This window comes from Rattus norvegicus, chromosome 5, assembly GCF_036323735.1.
Source record: "Rattus norvegicus strain BN/NHsdMcwi chromosome 5, GRCr8, whole genome shotgun sequence".
NCBI lineage: Eukaryota > Metazoa > Chordata > Mammalia > Rodentia > Muridae > Rattus > Rattus norvegicus.
Window position 1 is genome coordinate 76,381,836 of NC_086023.1, and position 20,432 is coordinate 76,402,267.

A 20,432-nucleotide genomic window follows, 5' to 3' on the forward strand; every position below is an offset into this window, starting at 1 on the left:
TGTGTTTGGAGAAAATTGTTACCAGAAATTCTTAAGCCTTAAGTGGTGGAAGGAGGACTTTTAAATAAAAGCTTAATTAAAAATATAATTGACACCAAACTTTTCATTTTGAATAACATTGATCAAATAAAGTATTTACTATGAGAAAAATCACATGTCTTAATTATAACTATAACCCTTAATATAAAAAATTTACAGCAAAGTTTAAATATATGGAGCTCTTAAGTGTAAATCACATACTGTTTAAAGTCCAGTTTGTAAAACCTCAGTTGATCACAGTAAGGGTTCTGTGGCTGGCTGTTCTGTTGCCCTAACTGGCCTGCAGCTTGTTATGTAAAGCCCACTGCTTTGAACTAGGTTAGTCCTCTGCCTATGCCTACCCAAGTGTGCTGGGATTACAGTGCTCATCACTCAGTCAGGCTTTGGGTTTGGTTTTGTTGTTTTGTTTTGGAGGGGGATGGTTTAAGTTTTATTTTTATTTTTGTGTATGTGCATACGTGTCTGTATGACTCCATGCCAGAAGACTGCTGGACTCTCTGGACTACAGCTCCAGACAGTCGTGAGCTGCCCGTGCTCCATCTGATGTTGAGTCGGGATGCTGCTGTGTAGTTCAAGTGGACCTCCAACTGGCAATCCTCTTGACTCCTACTTTCCCTCTCCAGCTGAAGGCATATGAATTCCCCTACAGGATGGACTGGAAGTTGCCTGTTTGTCTGTATTCTAGTTCAATGGGGCTTCTGTGCTGTTCTACAGTATTTTATAACTTTAACTCAATTGGGAGGAAATAAATCACATACAACTTAATTTTAGAAAACTTAAAAAAGCTGAAGACAGCTGTTTCTAGAGAAGCCCTGTCCTTGGGGCCTTTAGGTTTGAGGGGTTTTTTATTGTTGTTGTTTGTTTTTTTGTTATTTAAGTAGAATGTCAAATCACTATGCAGTCCAAGCTGGCTAAAAACTGCCTATATGGCCCCGACTGGCTTTGAACTCGGAGATCATCCACCAGCTTCTGCTTCCTAGAGCTTAGACACAGACAGGTGTGAACCACCATGCCTGGTATGTCTTTAAATCCTCCTCCCATAACCTAACCCGCAGGCCCTCACCACACTGTACCTTTTATTTACTGACAGCATACTGAATGAGGTCACATGTGAGTCCTATCTGGAATTACAGCACTTAGGAAGCTGAAGCAGGAGGACTATGAATTGGGAGGTCTTATCTGAGCTACACAGTGACAAAATACAATAATCATAATAAACGATAATGATCACAATAATGAAGACAATAGATTGAGAACGCATGTAGAGATTTTAACCCAGGAAAAAGAGATCTTTAAAGTAGAATTACTTAAACTTTAAACTGTTCACTCTGACCCACACACACTACCTGCAGAGGGCGGACATCAATGCTTGCTGAGGTTCACCTCACACTGGAATCTGTAGATTCCATTTCCTCCAATCACAAAATAGCCAACTACCTCTTTATTGTACTTAAAATATTTTAGGTATACCTAATAATACTTCTTTCCTAGGCTAAATGCCACGAAACTCAAAACAGAATTATGCATTTGGATTTTATACTGACATAATAATCATAACCTTACCATGACAATGTAATTCTACATCTCAATTTCACTGTCACAAGGATCACAAAAGGCTACCAGACTGGAACATTTTGCCATTACTGCTTCCCCACCCCTTCCCCAAACCAAACACCCTAAGAGTGAGCAAGAACTGGAGAACACTTACCCTGATATATCCGAGTAGATCGCAGTGTCTACGAAGTATGTTGGCAAGAGATGAAAGACCAGGAGTAAGACGGCCTTACAGCCTAACCCTTGTGTCAGCCACAGGTCTAGAACTGCAGGTACTGCTGCCCAATATGTCCCCAGGAATGGCACTGCTCCAAGGATAGCTGCCAAAGCTAATGGAAGAGTAAAAGAAAAGCAATCAAAGTCCCTGGTAACAGGAACAAAGCTGCAGAATGCAAGCACTGCCCCTCCCTCTTTAAGTCACCTACCTACTGCAGCTGGAGAGATGGCTCCGGTCAGTGGGAGAGCACTAGTTTGATATCACACACACACACACACACACACACACACACACACACACACACACACACACACACACACACAATCTTCTTAGAAGTCCAAACAAGTAGGCAAACACAAGCTTCAGTTGTAGGGAACTGCAAGAGCCTGCTTAACTGAGCTTTCTAGTTAAATAACCGCTCACTATTTTAAAAATTGCTATTAAAACTTCTCTACTATGCCTGGATTATGAGTTTGCATTTTATCTTTTAGATATTTATTATTATTTATTTTGTGCATTGTTGTTGTATATGTGTGAGGGTGTCGGATCCCCTACAACTGGAGTTCCAGACAGTTGTAAGCTGCTAAATGGGTGTTGGAAATCGAACCCAGGTCCTCTCCAAGAGCAGCCAATGCTCTTAAATGCAGAGACATCTCTCCAGTCCCTGTTCTATGTTATTTTTAAGTGTTAAATCCGATTGCCCTATGATTAAAATCTCATCCCATAAATATAACCATAGAACATTCTATGTGATGGGTATGGTTCCAGCACTGAGGCTACAGCAAAATACAAGCACATTGTAGACATGCTGATCTAGAGGCCTTATTCTGAGGAAGAAGGTGGCTAATGTATGGAAGGTCTAACTTTCCTTCACTAGACATCCAGGAAGTTCTGTATATGGTTGTTACCTGATGGTATGAAGACAATATTGATGCCAAATACAGTGTGAGTCAGCCAGGTGTACAATCCATAGAAGCCAGCCATTTTGAGGGAAGCATCAAATACCCCTCTAGAAAACCCAGAGAGAAAAGAAAAGGTAAATGATCCCAGCATCATAATATGGTTCAGAAAAGTTATCACCTTTGGGTTCTAGTCACTTTCTTCCAAATCTGGCAACAGGCCTCATTTCTCTGAGAATGCTACTTACACCCTATTTAAGATACTAAAGCCCATATACTAAGCTGCAAATTATACTTCTCTCTGATGAGACAGTAATTCAAAACATCCTGAAAAAGCCTATCACTGAGCTCACCCACCAATTTATCCTCTTTGATGGGGGGCTGGGGAGGGAGAGAATCATATTCAGGGCCTTGTGCATATGGAAGTACTTAACTGAGCTACACCCCAACTTTCCACTTCTAAAGTAGGTATTTCCTGGGTAAGAGTCCTATTCTCTACATCTAAATAGCATGTGTCTAAAGAATGAATGAAGTTCTAAGAAACCTAGCCTGCATCCAGTCCATATTAAAAAGACTAAGTGAGGCATGGCATATAGCTCAGTGGTAGAGCAAGGTTTAGTGGCACACTCTAAGTCCTGGGTTCAAGCCCCAGCATGGGAGGGAAAGAGGAGGAGGAGGGGGAGGGGGAGGGAAAGAGGAGGAGGAGGGGGAGGAGGAGAAAGAGGAGGGGGAGGAGGAGGAGGGGGAGGAGGAGGAAGAGGAAGAGGAGGAAGAAGAGGAGGAAGGGGAAGAGACAGTAGGAAAGGAAACAGAAGGGAAAGGAAGGGCCAGAGAAAAGTGAGGAATAATCTAGCTTATCCTCGGTCAATTGTTCTTTTAACAAGATTTTCAAACATTTCTTTATGCAACCAAGACTATAAAGTAACTTTTGGTATCAAATAATCTGAGTAGATGCATGATTATTAACCAGGCAGGAAAAATACAAGGAGTAAAACCAGGCTATATCTTGCTATGGCACTTCTCTGTTCAAAGAGATTAAGGCGTCCCTGTGTGGAAAAGGCCCCAAGTAACCCCAAGAGCCACAGAAGCACAGAGGCCAGGGCTATGTGGGGGCAGACAGTCACAAGGTAAAGCTGTCACTAAAAAAGAAAACAGTGGCAGCTAAGGTGACACTGTACACAGCACACACAGGCTTTCTGCGGATTCCCAGGAGGGAGGATCCCAGAGCAAAGCTAGATCTGTAGTCGGGTGACTGTCATGCAATAGTACTGACACCTGGTGTTAATGTGTACCTCCCATCTGCCAAACCTTTGCCACCTTTACCAATGGTGCCACTCCAGAAGGTGTCATGTGATTCTCACATGGACCCAGATTTAAATACATCAAAAAGACAGAAAGGAAAGGAGATACCCCATAGGAAACAAAAGAACTGACAAGTCTAAGAAAAACAAATGATAAGAAACTTGGACGAGCAGAGAATAAAGAAAGGGAGAATGTCTGGCCTGGAAAACATTTAAGTAAAAGAAAGGTGGGAACATTGGGGAGGAGGCTAAGTCAAGAGGTAAGGCTTAGTAGGCATAAGGTGCAGCAGTCTAATCAGAGGAGGGGACAGACAGGACACCCTTAAAGGGCAAGCATGGAAAGGAAGGGGAGGCTGGGACCTGAGGACAACACCACATCAGCCAAGGAGGGTATGGAATCCTGTCTACATCCACTACCAGAGTGCAGCCTCCTCAGAGAGCACTGGACATGGAAGCTGGGCAGGAGAAATAACCACATTAAGAACTAGGGTGAGGGGGTTGGGGATTTAGCTCAGTGATAGAGCACTTGCCTAGCAAGTGGAAGGCCCTGGGTTCGGTCCCCAGCTCCGAAAAAAAAAAAAAAAAAGAAAAAAAACAAAACAAAACAAAACAAACTAGGGTGAGAAGCAGGTCACGGAATTTGTCTAGTGTGAAAAAGTGGCTTAAGTAGCCTGAACTTATTTACAAGTTTTCCATAGTAAAAATAAGTTGGCACCAAGGATACAGTAAAGTAACTCAACTGAGGCTCCCTGCAGATGACTCAAACACCAGCTCACCCAAAAACAGAGCACTCATGGGATGAGGACTGCCTCTGGTTTTCTACTATGAACTGGGGTTGTCTGTAAGAGAGTCATTACAGCAACTTTTAGGTAACTGGTGGCCCCTGAGTATTGACAGTACACATTGTTCACACTTACCAAGAATATTCACACAACCCACTAAGGGATAAGATGATGACCTACGGCCTGGACTGCACTGCTCGTGGCCCAGCTATGAGCATCAGCAAACATGGAGCAGCACCTTCAAAAGTGTACCAGACAAGAGGAGGCCTGGATGCCCTCGCATCTCCCCAACAGCACCCAGAAAGACCACAGCCCTGCTCATAGCTTCATGTTAGGACTTCTGACCTCTCAAGCTAGGAAAGGTGTCTTTTAAAGTACTGAGTTCATGATACGTTAGCATACTACTAACAGAAAGCCAATACAAATTTATAATTTAAATTGTAACGTATAGGTTATATGAACAAGATCCTGTATGCTGGACTTATTTCAGTCATCTCCCAAACTCAGAAACTGACAGCTGGACATGAAGCTCAGGGGCAGGACACCTATCTAGCACAGGAAGCCCTGTGCAACCACCAGCATTTGAAAGTAGTCACAGTGCACATCTAATTAAACTGTTACAACACCCAACAACCAAGACCACAGTCCAGAAAACATGCACAGACCTGAGCTGAACAGTTACCATATGATAAAGCACGTTCCATAAACAAAAGGGAATGTAGAACTTGTGAAGAGCACACAAAGGCAACACAGACAGACAGACAGGCTGACAGAGATTGCTGATAATAATTTGCACTGCTAGTTAAGGAAAAGTTTATCTGGCACTAAATAATGAACTGTACACAACCGTGCACAATACAGTTAAATGGTCTAGCAGAAATTAGTATTATCATTGCACGAGCAAAAGTTTCCATAAAACCATTTCATTCTCTCGATAGTGACAATTAATAGCCAAACAGTGTGCACATGCCTGCATTGCTACCAAGGAAGGAGCATGCTATACCTCATCCAATCTCTTTCAAAAGTCGCTAGACTCAGACTGTGGCATTTCTTAACCTCGCCTATGGAGCATCTGTACTCTAATGTCACAGTACTAACAGCTAATCCCTTCTACACTGCTCACATGACCAAACACCGCCTTGTAGAAGTGGAAGCAACGTTTGCATTGCAGTCACTACCCTAATAGTCAAGTTTCCCTTCAGACTTGACCCACTTCCATTTGAGGAGAGAACTATTACTTGTGCTCAACCTTCTAGGATCATTTTTATCCCTGGTGATTTTTCAGACATTATGGTAGTTAATTCTTCGTGTCTCTAGGCTTTCCTAGCACTCAGCAAGTGACAAGAGTCAAGTTCAGAAAATGCTGGAAGATCATCTTCCTCTCTTCTGATAGTTCATTTACAGAAGGAAGAAAAAACTGATGCCAGCCACTGAGGTGCCCCTTCCTAAAGGACCATGCCCCTCCCTCAGACTTTCAATCACTACAGAGTTAACAGAGAACCCTGCCCCACCCCCCGACACGCACACAGACACTACAGCCCAGCCTCCTCTATCTACCTTTCTCCTCAAAAACAGGCTATAGTGCAGCTATGTTCCATGGACACACATACACATCACTGTGGAATAAAAGTTCCAAAAGCTGTGCACAGCCAGCCTTTCCTCTGCACCTTGCCCCCTAATAACCCAAAGAGTATCTGTAGTGAGTGGCACTAAGGGAGTGTGCTTCATGCCTCGCTCACACAACCATGTCTCTGCTGTGAGCCCTCTCCCATTCCTGATCAACTGGGACTCTTCAACTTGCTTTGGATGAAAAGAAACCAGAAGCAAGTTGTAGAGAAGAACAAGTTACAGCTCAGAAAGGCTGTGCACTTGGACGACAGAGCACCACAAGCCACAGACGGGTAGGAAGCATTAAGTCTAAGGAAGAAAAGAAACACAAAATGAATTATCCAAAACCAAACCCCACCTACCTCACATTTCTGTACATTACTTCTACCCTTCCTCTCTAAAGACCAAAGAGGATGAGTACCAGACTCTCCTTTCCCCAGGAGACAAAGGAGAGGGACCGAGAGCAGATAGTGTGTAACATTCAGACTAGGGACGGGGCCAGCTCCCTTCATCACAAGTGCACCACTGTTCCTTCAACTCCATATACTGTGCAGCAGAAACTCTGGTTTCAGCAAACTGAAGGTTTGAATCAACCCTGAATGTAAGCAGTCTATCAGACTCCTTTTTCCAACAACGCAGATGTTTATTAATATATTCAAGTAAAATATTTTAAAATGTGAATATATACAATTATATTTGAGACAATGCTATTGCATACTTAATAAATTACATGATAAACATATACTTTCTCAGTAGGAGGGAAATCAGAAACATTCTATGCCTTGCTGTATTGCAGTATCTACTCTAGGACTTGTTTGGAAGCAAATGCCCAGTACCTTCTAGTGTCACTCATACACTTAACGCCTTTTACATCACATCTCCTGTACTCCCTCCTGCTCACCGGCCTCAGCTGCACAGTCAATGCACAGAAATCTGGCAACAACAGGTTTCTAGTGAAAGAGGCAAGGTCATGGCTATGCATTCGTACCGAGACGCTGCTGAGCAGTACAGGAAGTAGAGCTTACACGGGGACAGCTGCCACTCAGACAGGAGCAGCCAACTCTGGGTACCACCTGAGGGATACCTTGTACCACACTCTGGCAGAAGTGACGTTCTTTCACTCTCAACTATTAGATCACTAATACTTATTAATATACATTGTGTCCTTAACAATGTTTACTGGTCATGAGTGATAGAAGCTTAGAAATTTAAAGGGCTTCAACTACATATAATAGTAAACATCTGTTCCAAAAACTTAAGTTCAATAAGAACATCATGTAGCAAAAGTATCACGATGAAAAACCACATATAAGACTATTTTTAGGCTACTTTTAGGCGATTTTAAGGCTATTTCCCTTTAAACATAATAAAATAAACATTCAAGTATATTACACTAACCTCCAATCACTCAGTTAAAAGGCATTATTTACTCCAGATAATTTTCCAAAGTATGCGTAAGAAATTCTTTTTACTACAATACTAGGACATCTCAAAACAAATAAAAACAATACCCCATCACCTATTTTTTCCTATGTGACTTTTCTGGGGTCTTAATAGATAGATCAAACCAACCTTAAATTCTCTGTGTAGTTCAACCTAGCCTAGAATTTATAGCAATCCTCCTGCCTCAGCCTCCCAAATGCTAACATTATAGGCCATGTGCCACTACATCTAGTTCACAAACATGTAGAAGAAAAAAAAAAACCAAACAAACAAACCTTATGCTGGACGGTGGCGGCACACGCCTTTAATCCCAGCACTTGGGAAGCAGAGCAGATGAGTCTGTGAGTTCAAGGTCAGCCTGGTATAGGCACGTTTTTATGTATTATGTAAAGATTATCCTTGTATCTTAGGGTTTCCATTGCTGTGAAGAGACACCATGACCAAAGCAACTCTTACAAAGCAAAACATTTAATTGGGGCTGGCTTACAGGTTCAGGGGTTCAGTCCATCATCATCATGGTGGGAAGCATGGCAGTGTCAAGGCAGGCAAGGCACTGGAGGAGTTTTACATCTTATTCCAAAAGCAAACGGAAGACAGTCTCTCATGTGTCTAGGAGGGTCTCAAAGCCCACCTCCAACAAGGCCACACCTACTACAACAAGACTATACCTCCAAATAGAGGCTTTGCCTGAGCCAAGCATATTCAAACCACACCTTGTGTTATTCAAATGGTGTTTTCTCTGCCCTCAAATCCTGAGCAATATAGACACAGCATAGTAATGCTCGGGTCAAAAATCTACTGTATTCTCCTCCTTGTAAATAAATGTTGATTACCCAATCCCGGGCATAAGACAGAATAGGGCAGAAATTCTACTACCCAGGGAGGGAGAGAGAGGTGGGGGTGGGGGGAGAGAAAGACACACACACACACACACACACACACACCTGTGTGTGTGTGCACGTGGGAGTGTGGGGTATGTTTGGAGAAGGAAGAGAGTTGTTTAGAGTCCAGCAAAAACATGAGAAGGTCAATTACAAGTATTATTGAAATTCTTGGCTAGGGTAGCCAGATTAGCTTAGAGGAAGGGAGTAGTAAGACAGATTGCCCAGAGATTGAGGTGAAGCTTAAAAATAAGTCTCGGTGTCTCTGTGTTATTATTAGGAGCTAGCTAAGATAAAGAAATTCAGCTACTATATTATTACTTAAATTTATATTAATAGCATTAACAGCCTGTTCTACAAAGGGAGTTCAAGGACAGCCAGGGCTACACAGAGAAACCCTGTCTCAAAAAGACATAGATAGAGATCTTTATGTTCATTATTGCACATTTTACTTTAGACAAGTAATACTTACACCTTTAAATTTCTAAGAATTTTGTTCAGTCAATAATTCACTCAAATTTGAAATTGAAGCATTAGTTAAGAAGCAACTTTTAAAAATAAAACACTTTTATTTTCTTCAGAATTGGGGGAGGTAGAACATGACCATTCTCTGAATCAAATCTTACAGAACACTCTCACATGTAGCTCGGCACCAGTTCTACCCTCCAGCACGGAAAAGCTGTATCCCAGCAAGCAAGAGCCAGACTGTGTGCATGCACTCATGTGAGAATATCACACACACTAAATTGCATTGAGGCCGTGACAACATGCAACTTAGTAATGTGCAATATCCCCACCAGAGCAAGCGGGATGGGAGCCTCGGGGAGAGGGTGTGATGTGTGCATTCAGGAGGCAGCATGCGGCTAGGGAGGACAATGGCTGGGGATCCAGGATGCATGCCACTAACTCACAATCCTGAGATGAAATGAAAACTCAGACAAATGTACTCCATTTAGAGGAACACGGACTTAGGTTTCAAGGCCATGGTGAAGACAAGGGAAGCTCGCAGCTCAGAGGCAATGTTCAGGAGCACACACTTCTGCACTGCCGTGCAGCTGACTCCCACTCTCACTTGTAACTCATTAGAGTATTGTAGGAAATTCATTTAATGGTTTTCCACTTGACCATATACTGATGAATATGACTTATTTATAAAACTGCAGTTTCCGTAACAGTTTGTCTACTCTTCTGTTAATCTTCACCCACAAAGAATTATATTCCTCCTTGAACATAATCCTTCAGAATGAAAATCCTTACTTAGGCTCTTAGACACAGCCCACTGTCACTTTCCTCCTGAAAGGAGCCCATGCAAACTCAAAAAGATTTAGTTTTATTATAAACTTATAAAGGAAGGCACACAAGGCTGCAGAGTGCACAAGCCTGTCACAGTTGAAAATGGTCATCCAAACCCAACCATTAGCTTTCAGATCCAACAGGACTATAGTGCCAGTACTAAACTTTTCCCCCTGTATTAGATGATGAAGCATTTTTAATCCCAGTATTCAGGAAACAAAGACAGGAGATAGCCAGTCCAAAGTCAGCCTGGGTGACAAAGCAAGATTCAGTCTCTGGGAGGGTTGGGGATGGATGGATGGATGGATGGATGGATGGATGGATGGATGGATGGATATTGAGGGAGGGAGGGAAGGTACAGAAGTATCTTGTACAAAAGCACCTCAATATCAGTCAGACAGTTGCTCTGTCTAGGAAGCACGGTGGAACATTCCAGAACTGTAATCACAGGTGAAGCTTCTATGAGAAAGGAAGGGGTTATGGTGGAAAGCTGGAGCACCGCTGCCCTTTAAAGGCTCTTCCCAGGCAATGCACCTGTCGTCCAGTACAGCGTGGCCTCAGCCAAACTGACAGGAGGATTGCTGCCAGCCTCTCAAAGGTTATTTTTATGCTGTTGGGAAGAGAGGGGTTTTATCTGTTTTGTTTTGTTTTGCATTTCTTTTTAGGGGAACAGTAATTACAAAAGATGTTTTTAAAAGCAGATGAACAAAAGATAACTATTGATGCAATTTTCATAGTTTTATTTATCCAGTAAGAATGGAAGGGATGTTAAAACGATTTCTCAACAACGATCACTTTGAAAGTTGCTGTGTTAGATAATACACTCCCAACCTGGAATCTTTATATGATGGCTCCACAAACATACTCAGAACAATTTTTCAAATGCCAAATGACACCAATTCAATCGAAGAGGGAAATTATTGATAAAGACTTTCTCCAAGCTTCCTGAGCAGGAGTGAGGAGAAAAGCTAACAGCATATCCAAGCATTATGTATGGATGTATGTATATATGTATGTATATATGTATGTATGTATATAATGTATATATATGTTCTATCTATATTATATGTATTTATTCTATATGTATATTCTATATATGTATATATTAATATATAACATATATACATACACACACATTCATTCTCATTCTCTCTCTCTCTCTCTCTCTCTCTCTCTCTCAGAACACGTACATATCTGAAATGTAACAGGGGGTTCCAAAGATCAAAGTGGTCATCTCCTTAGCTGTTACATAAATACAGTGAAAGGTAGCTAGGAGAACTCAGGAACAACTGTCAGGTCAGTTCAAGGTGTCTGTGGATGCCTAGTTCCAAACAATGATACCACTGATACCGAAGACTGCACTATGTAACTGAGTTTAAGACCACTCGGCTAACCACTTGACGTCACTGAACATTTTCTCAATATACAGCAGTCTTCACGACTGTTGGTCTACTCCTAGTAGAAAGAGTCTAACGGGTGCCACAACTATTTACTTTGAATAGTCAGGTATCCATAAAAATAAGACTACAGCATCCTCTTACTAGGCAATGAGACATAGGACAAGAAGGCGCTAAAGGGCCTAGGCTGCAAATGGCAAACCCTTCCAGAAAGAAGAAAAGAGAAGGGCCAAGATGCTCAAGAGATGTAAAAGTAGAAGAATCTCAGTCAGAAACTAAGCCTGCGATACACCAGCTCAAGAGATTGCTTCATGGAAAATTCTGACCAGATAACAATGAACAGACTTGGAGATAACTAAACATTGTATTTCCAATAACACAGTATTTCCACTGTATTTTCCAATATCTTATCCCTGCAGAGGACAGCTTGAACACAACAGGAGAGAAGAAACAGGAAGGTCATCTACTCCCAGCCCAGATCCAGGCTGGAGCTCCTGAAAGCAGAGAAGGGCCCTGAGGAGGTAAAGACAGTTTTGTGAAAGGGGAAGCTCTCCTGAGCAAACGCCACGGTGGTGGACAGCTGACTGAAGGCCAATCTGTAGGCACAGATCATGTCTGTGTAGAGCACAGCTGCAGCATGGAGTGGAGTGGCAAACTCCTGGCAAGCTTTCCTCAAAGCATGTGCTCTGCTTCTAGGACCTCTTAAAGATAAAGGTCTTAGGGGTTGGGGATTTAGCTCAGCGGTAGAGCGCTTGCCTAGTAAACGCAAGGCCCTGGGTTCGGTCCCCAGCTCCGAAAAAAAAGAAGAAAAAAAAAAAAAAAGATAAAGGTCTTGAAAACACCGACATCCTTCACTAGTGCAGCACTGAATGTGTCTATGAACTACAAGGAAGGTAACTGGATGCCACTGGAAGGTAGTAAGAGCAGCATAACCCTTGTCCCTACCTGATGGCCTCTTCCACAGACTGGCCGATAATGTTAGAAGAAGGGCCTGGCTGAGAGAGTGGTGTCAGGCTTATCACCCACTTCACTGGCTTGTAGTACTCATCACTGGAACTTAACAGATAAAACAGTGTGGTCAGGAAAATTATCTGCAAAACAAAGGACAGATCTCCTGAAAATCACTTTTATAAACCTATAGAAGATATACATGCGCAAAAGCAGAGCCCAGAAAATGCTGTAATATACAATGTGAAACACAATGTGTGGTCTCTAAACACACATACCAGAGAAAGCACGAAGTTGAGAAGAGCAGTGCCACTGTAGAAGAGGATGGTCAGCAGGGTGGTGACTGTGGTAAACAGCAGGCTCACGTTCCGGCTCATAACAATCCACAGAGACTCCAGGATCTGATGGAGAGGGAGAGCAGGGTCAACACTAATCCTCATATAGGGGACAGCTACTGCCACGGCTTTCAGTGCACTGTCTTACTAGTCATGGAAAAGGTAAAAACTTTAAAGACAGAAAAAACATCCACAAACATTTATGTTCAATAGTAAAGAAAATGACTAAGTAGTTATAATGAATTTACTCCAAATAACACTTAAAATAGTACAGCAACTACCAAACATTTCATTCTATTTCAATCTATTATGCTAGTTTTATTTGGTTAGTTTGGTTTCTCAAAACAGTTTCTCTGTGTAGCAGTCCTGGCTACCTTGGGACTCCCTTTATAGACCAGGCTGGCCTTGAACTTACAGCAATCTACCTGCTTCTGCCTCTGCTTCTGCTTCCCACATGCTGGGGTTAAAGGTGTGCACAACCACGCCCAGCTTCTATTGTGCTATTTTTAAAACACAGAGTTATTATATATTCTATGAATTTTAACTATAAAAACAGAATATACATGTATGTCTTCAGAAGATTATGTGAGCATATGAGCGCTTCCTCCTAATGAAAACACAAAGCAAAAGGATCAGGAGGATGTGTTCTGCCCCAGCTATTGAATGTTCCCATAAGCAGTGCTGTGAAGGAAGTGATGTGGATAGCTTTACAGACAGATGAGCTCAGTCATACAAGGCTGCTGCTGCTAGGACCAGAACCCTGACATCGGCAGTTCTCTTTGGTGCCTTTCTTAAGACAGCAGCTCTGGTCCAGTCACATGCTCACATTATGACATGCAGTCTATGCAAGGGCTGGCCATTCCTTTCCCACCTCAAATGCACCATTTATAAGGGACATTCTATTGCCTTCAGAATGTCTTGCAAGCCTCAGCTCAGTCTTCAAAAGAGAATTCAACAGGCGGGCTTCATTTACAAAAACTCCTTACAAAAAAATCTTGAAAATGCTTCACTATGCCTACAAAAATATGCACGATTAACTGTTTGACCTTGTGGGATAAAGAATGAATGAACAAAGCCACTGATTCTAGAGACAATGCCTGTATTTGTAATTTGGCAAGCATACTTTTGGGGCCTCAGTCACTCTGGAATTTATAATAAAAAAATTTACATAGTTTCTGAGTCACACAAATAGAAAACACCCTCCTGAAACTCTTAATAAACCACCATAATACAGCAATTGTAGGCCGGGAGGCTCCAACAACCACCAAGTAACCCTTTTTATCTGAAGAAATCAACTAGAGACAACAGAGAGGACAATTCTGGAATGTTAACTCAATCATCAAAGTCGAGTTTTAGTTTAATCACCAGGCTTAGAAAGGAGGGCATCAGCAAAGGCAGGATCAGCAAGAAAACTTAAAAACAGATTTGTAGAGGTAAAAATGCATCCCAACTCAAAAATGGCAAACTAGGCTAAAACATGAGTTAGGGCTGGCATCAGTTTAATCAACAGTGGCAACATAACCAAAAGATGCCTAGAACAGAGTCCCTGGCCATGAAATGTAAGCCCAGAGAGACTCACACGGTTAAGCGACTTGGCCACAGATGGCGGTTAGAGTGAACAAGGGGCCTCGGCATCCTCCTGCTTTGCTGCTTCCCTTCCGAGTCCACTACCATCCACTCACCCTTGCTCATCCACTTGTCCTCTCGGGTACTTCTGAGCCTCAATTTATGGAACCCAAGAAGCACAAAAACACAATAGTGCATGGATGCAGGGGTCAAAGGAATACACCTGTCTCCTCTAAAGACGGAGGTACGTCCCCATCAGCCTAGGAGCCTAGAGGCACTGGCTACAAGCTCTGATCCTTTCTGGTTCACTTTCCTGCTCTAGCCTTATAAAAAGGGGACTGCACAAGACGTCTCAGTATGCTACTGCAGCTCTGCCGCTGCTCTTTAAGTTCAGAAATAGTGAAGTGAAGCTTTTAATGTACCTCTTTGTATTAGTTTAGTTGGCAATCTAACACCAGGCTGTATTCTAAAGTAGTAATAAAGATCTTAAAATCTAGTCAGAGAACATGGAGACACAGCTCAACAGTTAAGAGCACTGGGTGTTCTTACACAGGACCCAGATTCCATTCACAGCATCCACAAGTGGCTCACAAGCACCTATAACTACAGCTCCAAAGGATCTGATGCCCTCTTCTGGCCACCACAGGCACTGCATACATGCATGCAGAGAAAACTCTAAGTACAATAAAAATAAATCTTTAAAATTACATTCATTTAGAAAGACTGAACATCAATCTTGGAAAAGGTAAAATCTATTCAAGTAGCAAATAAGGGTGAAAACATTGACCTAGGAGGAATCTGAGGAATCTAGGGAAACCTCCATGTCTTCTGAAGAACCCTGGGGAGAGCTGAGATGTGTGGAACAATAGGCAGGTACATCTCCGTGAAATTGAGGCTAGCCAGGGCTACAAAAAAAACCCAGGCCTCAAAAAGTAAGCATAAGAGACAAATAAAGCAAAGGAAAGAAACAAAGAAAAGTGTGAAACAAAGAGATCCAGAGCTGTCCTGAGGAAAACACGTTCTAGAAGATAATGCATGCGGTTCCTCAAACAAACAAGGAAACTAAGTAAGTGTTAATTGCTTTAATACATTGAGTTTATAACTACAACAAGAGCAATTTTATTGCTTCTCTACAGAACTTGAGGAGAGTTAAATTAGAAAACATTTATAAAACATCTAGCACGATATAAACTAGGTATTTATGTGTGGAACACTTGTGCCTGTGGATGCAGGAGAATGGAGGCCAGAGGCTGACATGAGGTGTCTTCCTCATTCACTCTGTCATTTTTAAAGACAAGGCCTCTTACTCCACCTGGAGCACATCCATCAGACAGACTGTTGTCCAGCACAGCCAGATGAGCTGTCAGTCTCTGCATCCCACCCCACCCCCACTCAGCACTGAGGTTACAGGTATATGCTACCACCTCTGACTTTTACATAGGTGTTGAGAGTTTGAATTTAGGTCCTCGTGATTATACGCAAAGACTTTTTCAACTAAGCCATTTCCTCAGACCCCGAAAATAGTATTTTTAACACATTTAAGTATGTTCATGTTATAAAAATTTTTTAGTGCCTAGATAAACATACATGTTAAAATCCTTGAGAACTTTTGGCTAATAAAAGCAGAGGGAAGGGATTATCAAAACAGACAGTTGGGCACACTGTCGAGTGCCTGTAATATGGAGTACTTGGGAGACTAAGGCAGGAGGATTGCTCGAAGCCTCAAGTTCACAGACAGCTGGGAGACATAGTGAGTCCCCATTAATTAGTAAGCTGTTAATCAGAACATAAAAAATGAAAAGACATCACTTTTAAGATTTCATCTCAGATTGTGGCAGCACCTCAGCTGAGAGGAAAGGAAGCACGTGAGTGCAGGGCAGTGGCTGAGGGAGAGGTGAGAAACCCAAGAGAGTGTCAGAGAGCACTGAAGGCTTGGAAGAAAGTCACGTCTTTACCTTCATCTTCCATATTTGGAAGCCAAAAGATAATATCTAAAATGGCAAAACAAGAAAGAGCATGATAAACATCACTTTGGCAACCCAGAAGGAAACACCCGAGAAGGCCGTCCAGCAGCAGACAGCCAGTCCCGAGCCTCACATGGGCGGCTTTCAAGTATGTTCCTGGATCACTCCGCTCAGCTACAATTCCTTAAGCCTTACTACTGTGAGTCTCTACTCATTTTAACTCGATGAGAGTCGCATGTTTATTCATAAGAAAAATCGGGGTTGGGGATTTAGCTCAGTGGTAGAGCGCTTGCCTAGGAAGCGCAAGGCCCTGGGTTCGGTCCCCAGCTCCAGAAAAAAAAAAAAAAAAAAAAAAGTATCAACTCCTGTATTTATAATTTAGGGGTTGGGGATTTGGCTCAGTGGTAGAGCGCTCGCCTAGGAAGCGAAAGGCCCTGGGTTCGGTCCCCAGCTCCGAAAAAAAGAAATTAAAAAAAAAAAAAAAAAAAGAAAAATCTTCTCTGTGAAGTCACATGCCAAGACACCTGACAAAGTGGCTCTGGGAAACGAAGGTGGTGATGAAGGTTCAACAGTGGGGTAAGGATGCAAGGCAGATGGAGTCGGTAGAAAGCCAGTGGTCCTAGCCTTTACACTTGTCCCTCTAGTGTAAGTCCACCCCTATTCCACGTATCAAGGGATGATATGTGGAAACCAGCAAATGTGGTCTGTCCGTAATGTCCAGCTTAGGGCACTCTGCTGGACCCTGAGGGATGCGGGCACCCATCCAAGACCCTGAGACCACAGGCTTGTTCATGTGCTTCAGGAGTCCGCACTGGCAAACAACAGGGGGGCCAGACATGAAGGCTCAGCTTCTGGACAGCTTTCTGGTTTAATCAAAGCCTGCACATCCCATGGTACTACTAAAAGCAGGGTAGCTGAAGACACTGAGGAAAGAAAAGCTGGGGCTCCTTCTGTTCTCATTTCCAAGTTTAGTTCAACCAACAGTAACCACTGCATCTTACCGACAGAAAAGTCTCGATGTTCTCATGAACGAAGGAGGCAATATCTTGCCAGTCTAAAATATCTCCCAGCCAGCTGTTCTGACGACTCACGTGCATCTTGTGCCCTTTGTGCCTTCCAGAGTGTGTCACGTTCTATGGAACAAGGCAGGTGACATGTAAAACTCCTGTTTTAACACACCTAAAGGGTAAATGCCTCTTTTGTTTTACACCTGCTTACAATAATTCAGTAAGTACTCATCTATGGAAATCCTTGCAAATTTAGGACACAAAGGAAGAGTTCCACCTAAAGGCTGGTAGCCTGGTATGTCTGCATTCACACTCCAGGGACTGTGTGTGTCTAGGGTGACACAACTGCTTCCCTCCTAAACAGTTAGGAACTCATAATACCTGTGTGCACAGCACCCAGAGCATGCATGTAAACCTTCACCTCCTTCAGTACCTCTACCTTTTCTTGGTTTCCTACCTATGCCTCTTTCTCCTTTCTTAATTATCTATACAATGTAACAACGTAAGAGCAAAGAGAAGAGACTAGACAAAAAACCAAGAAGGAATGTGGTATCTAATTTGCCTGTCTGTCTAGAAAAAATTTACATGGGCAGGAAAACAGTAAATTTGAAAGGGAAATGAACAGAAAAAATGAGGTTCAAATTCAGAGGCAAGTTAACATTTTGTGTGCCCTTCCTTTCTTCCACCTGAGCACGGGCGCTCTACAGTCTGCTACAAGGAGGTACAGAGAACACCGCACTTTCCCATGTACAGATCTGTCCTCGAGACTCTGGCATGCCAACAAAAACATGGGGCTCAAACAGCGTATGTGACAAGAAAAGCTATAACATGTTAAGAAGACCCAGAGTGAGCAGAAAAAACTAATGAAACCTTTCTAACTGCTCAGCTCCTCAGGTGGAGTGAAGTACTCTAGCTCACATACCAATGCTGGCTTTAACACGCACGTCTTCTCCACCAAAGTCAGTATTATCCCCTCAACTCATCCTCGCAGGGAAAGACCACACGTGCAGAACACGTCACTAAGCAGGACACTCAAACTCGGCCACCCTCCCTGGCATGTTCTTCCTCTCAAGTTAACCCTGGGGCATCAGCAGCTCTGCCACCACTGTTCATACAACATGGCTCTCAGCAGCTCACCAGACACGGCGTACAGAACCAGCTTAGCAGAATCCACTGTTTTCCAGACACTGTTTATACATAGTGGAGGCCATACTTATAGCATAAGCAACACTGAAAATGAAAGTCTCTGAAGTTTAGATCTATTTCTGTCTCCTCAGAGGGAAGGGTTTTCAATGTCTAGAATTCACCAGTTCCAAACAATAGCCACTAAACACAAGTGGCCACTGAACACTTAAAATATGGCTCACACGAATCTGAGCTGTGCTGCTGGTGTAAAACACACTCAACCATAGAGTTCCAAGACTTAGTTACATACTGATTTTGTTTTTATAAGGTATATCCTGAAATGACAGCAGGAATACTGAATTAAATAAAATATTATTAAAACTAATCTCATCCATTTTTGGTTATTTAATATTCTTATCTGTGTTTAGTTATTTAATGCAGTTACTAGAAAAATACCACATATGTGGCTTGTAGAAGCTTGGAGTGTAACAGATCAGTGATAGACTTTGTGCTTACTAACACATAAGATGCCAGGTTCAATTCCCATCACCATAAATAAACAGATGTGGCTTGTCCATCTGTATTGCCCAGAGTTACTGCAGAAGAAGACGATACATTATGAGCAAAGGATGGAATACTGATGCCTCGGAGACGAACAGGTTTTGCCAGAGAGACTAACCACCAATGAAGCCGACACCGACCAAAGGCTTAAGTTCTTGCTACTGGAAAGTGAAGTGAAACTCCAAAGTTAGTAAAGTCCTAGAGCAAAATGGCATTCCTATTACTATGGAAACCAACCTGAGAACTTACCTTAACAAACCAAGAGTGATACAGTCTGTCCCACAGCTCTAGAACTTGCTTCTCAATCACAGCTGTATTGTTCACCTTATCTCCTAGAATTTTGTGAAGCTAGAAAAAAAAAATACAGGTACAATCTGATTAATATTTTAAATGATTTAGTATGATCAATACATGCTGGGTCTTTGTTTTGTGGTTTGTTTTTTATGCCTCCATGTTCCGGTCAATTCCTCCATCTTCTCTCTCATCCTCCCTCCCACTGCTTCTCTTCCTAGGTCTCGGTACCAAAGAACAATACAAACACAAACACACTTAGTGACCTCCTTGATCTTACCTGCCCAGTGGAAAACCCTGTCCCTGAAAGCCTAGAGCTCATCTCCTGTGTTTAAGTCTTGCATTACCCCTAGTAGTAAGGGCTGCTTGAGTAAAATTTAGGACCTTACAAACGAGCACAAATCTCTTCCTGAGTCTGCTGAAACAGGCCAGGACTGGCAGGACAGACTCTGGGAATCTGACACAGACCAGTGCAACTTACACTCACTGTATTATCTCAACCTTATTTCCTTATTAGAGACATTTCTAAAGATCAGAGGAAGGAGCTCAGTGGGAGATCACTTGCCTAGCATGTGCAGGACCTTGGCTCAGTCCCTAGCACAAGCAAAAAAAAAAGGATTTAAGAGAATTTTGATTTTTGATTTTAAGTGTGCAGGAAGACAAACTCATATATTCGCAAATGAGTAACTCAATGGCGACAACAGGTGCCCCCAGTAACTCTCCACTTCACTTTTTGAGACAGGAGTTTCAGTTAACCTGGCACTAGCTCACCAGATTCAGCTGGACTGGCTTCAGCAGCCCAGGAATGCTCCTGCCCCTATCTCTCAGCACTGGGATTGCAACGCGACCGCACTGGCTTTTCCTTTTGTTCATTTATTTTGAGACAAGATCTTTCTCGTTTTAATCTAGGCTGCCCTCCAACTCAGAGACCAGCTGCTTCTGCCTGCACTGGGATTAAAGGTGTGGGTCGGGCTTCATTTACATAGGTGCTAGGGATCAACTCAGGTCTTCAGGTTTGCCTGGCAAATACTTTACAAACTAAACCATCTCTCTAGTCCCACAAAACAATTTTAAAGACAAGCATTGGTTTGTAGTTCCATTTCCTTAAAATAACTGTTTCCATTTTTCCCATCTCTTCTGTAACTTCCTATCCACTTACAAAGATGAAATGTAAAATCTGTATTCTTTGAATCATAGCATTTCATCTCTAGTGTTTGTCAC

The 20,432-nt window shown here is 42.5% G+C and overlaps 1 protein-coding gene and 1 non-coding gene across 7 annotated transcripts in view; both read right to left on the reverse strand.

The window, feature by feature from the left end:
- Positions 1-20,432, reverse strand: part of Tmem245 (transmembrane protein 245) — a 76,952-nt gene that overhangs the window by 15,679 nt on the left and 40,841 nt on the right. For 4 of the 6 annotated variants that reach the window (XM_008763737.3, XM_216388.10, XM_006238188.4 and 1 more), the window contains 7 exons: positions 19,170-19,268; positions 17,229-17,360; positions 16,219-16,254; positions 12,641-12,763; positions 12,360-12,505; positions 2,719-2,819; positions 1,748-1,922 (listed from right to left, as the gene is read on the reverse strand). In XM_008763737.3, coding sequence (XP_008761959.1) covers positions 1,748-1,922; positions 2,719-2,819; positions 12,360-12,505; positions 12,641-12,763; positions 16,219-16,254; positions 17,229-17,360; positions 19,170-19,268 — 812 coding nt within the window. 6 annotated transcript variants of the gene reach the window in all.
- Positions 9,450-9,519, reverse strand: Mir32 (microRNA 32). Its single transcript, NR_031846.1, has one exon. It is a non-coding gene; the product is annotated as a microRNA 32 (primary transcript).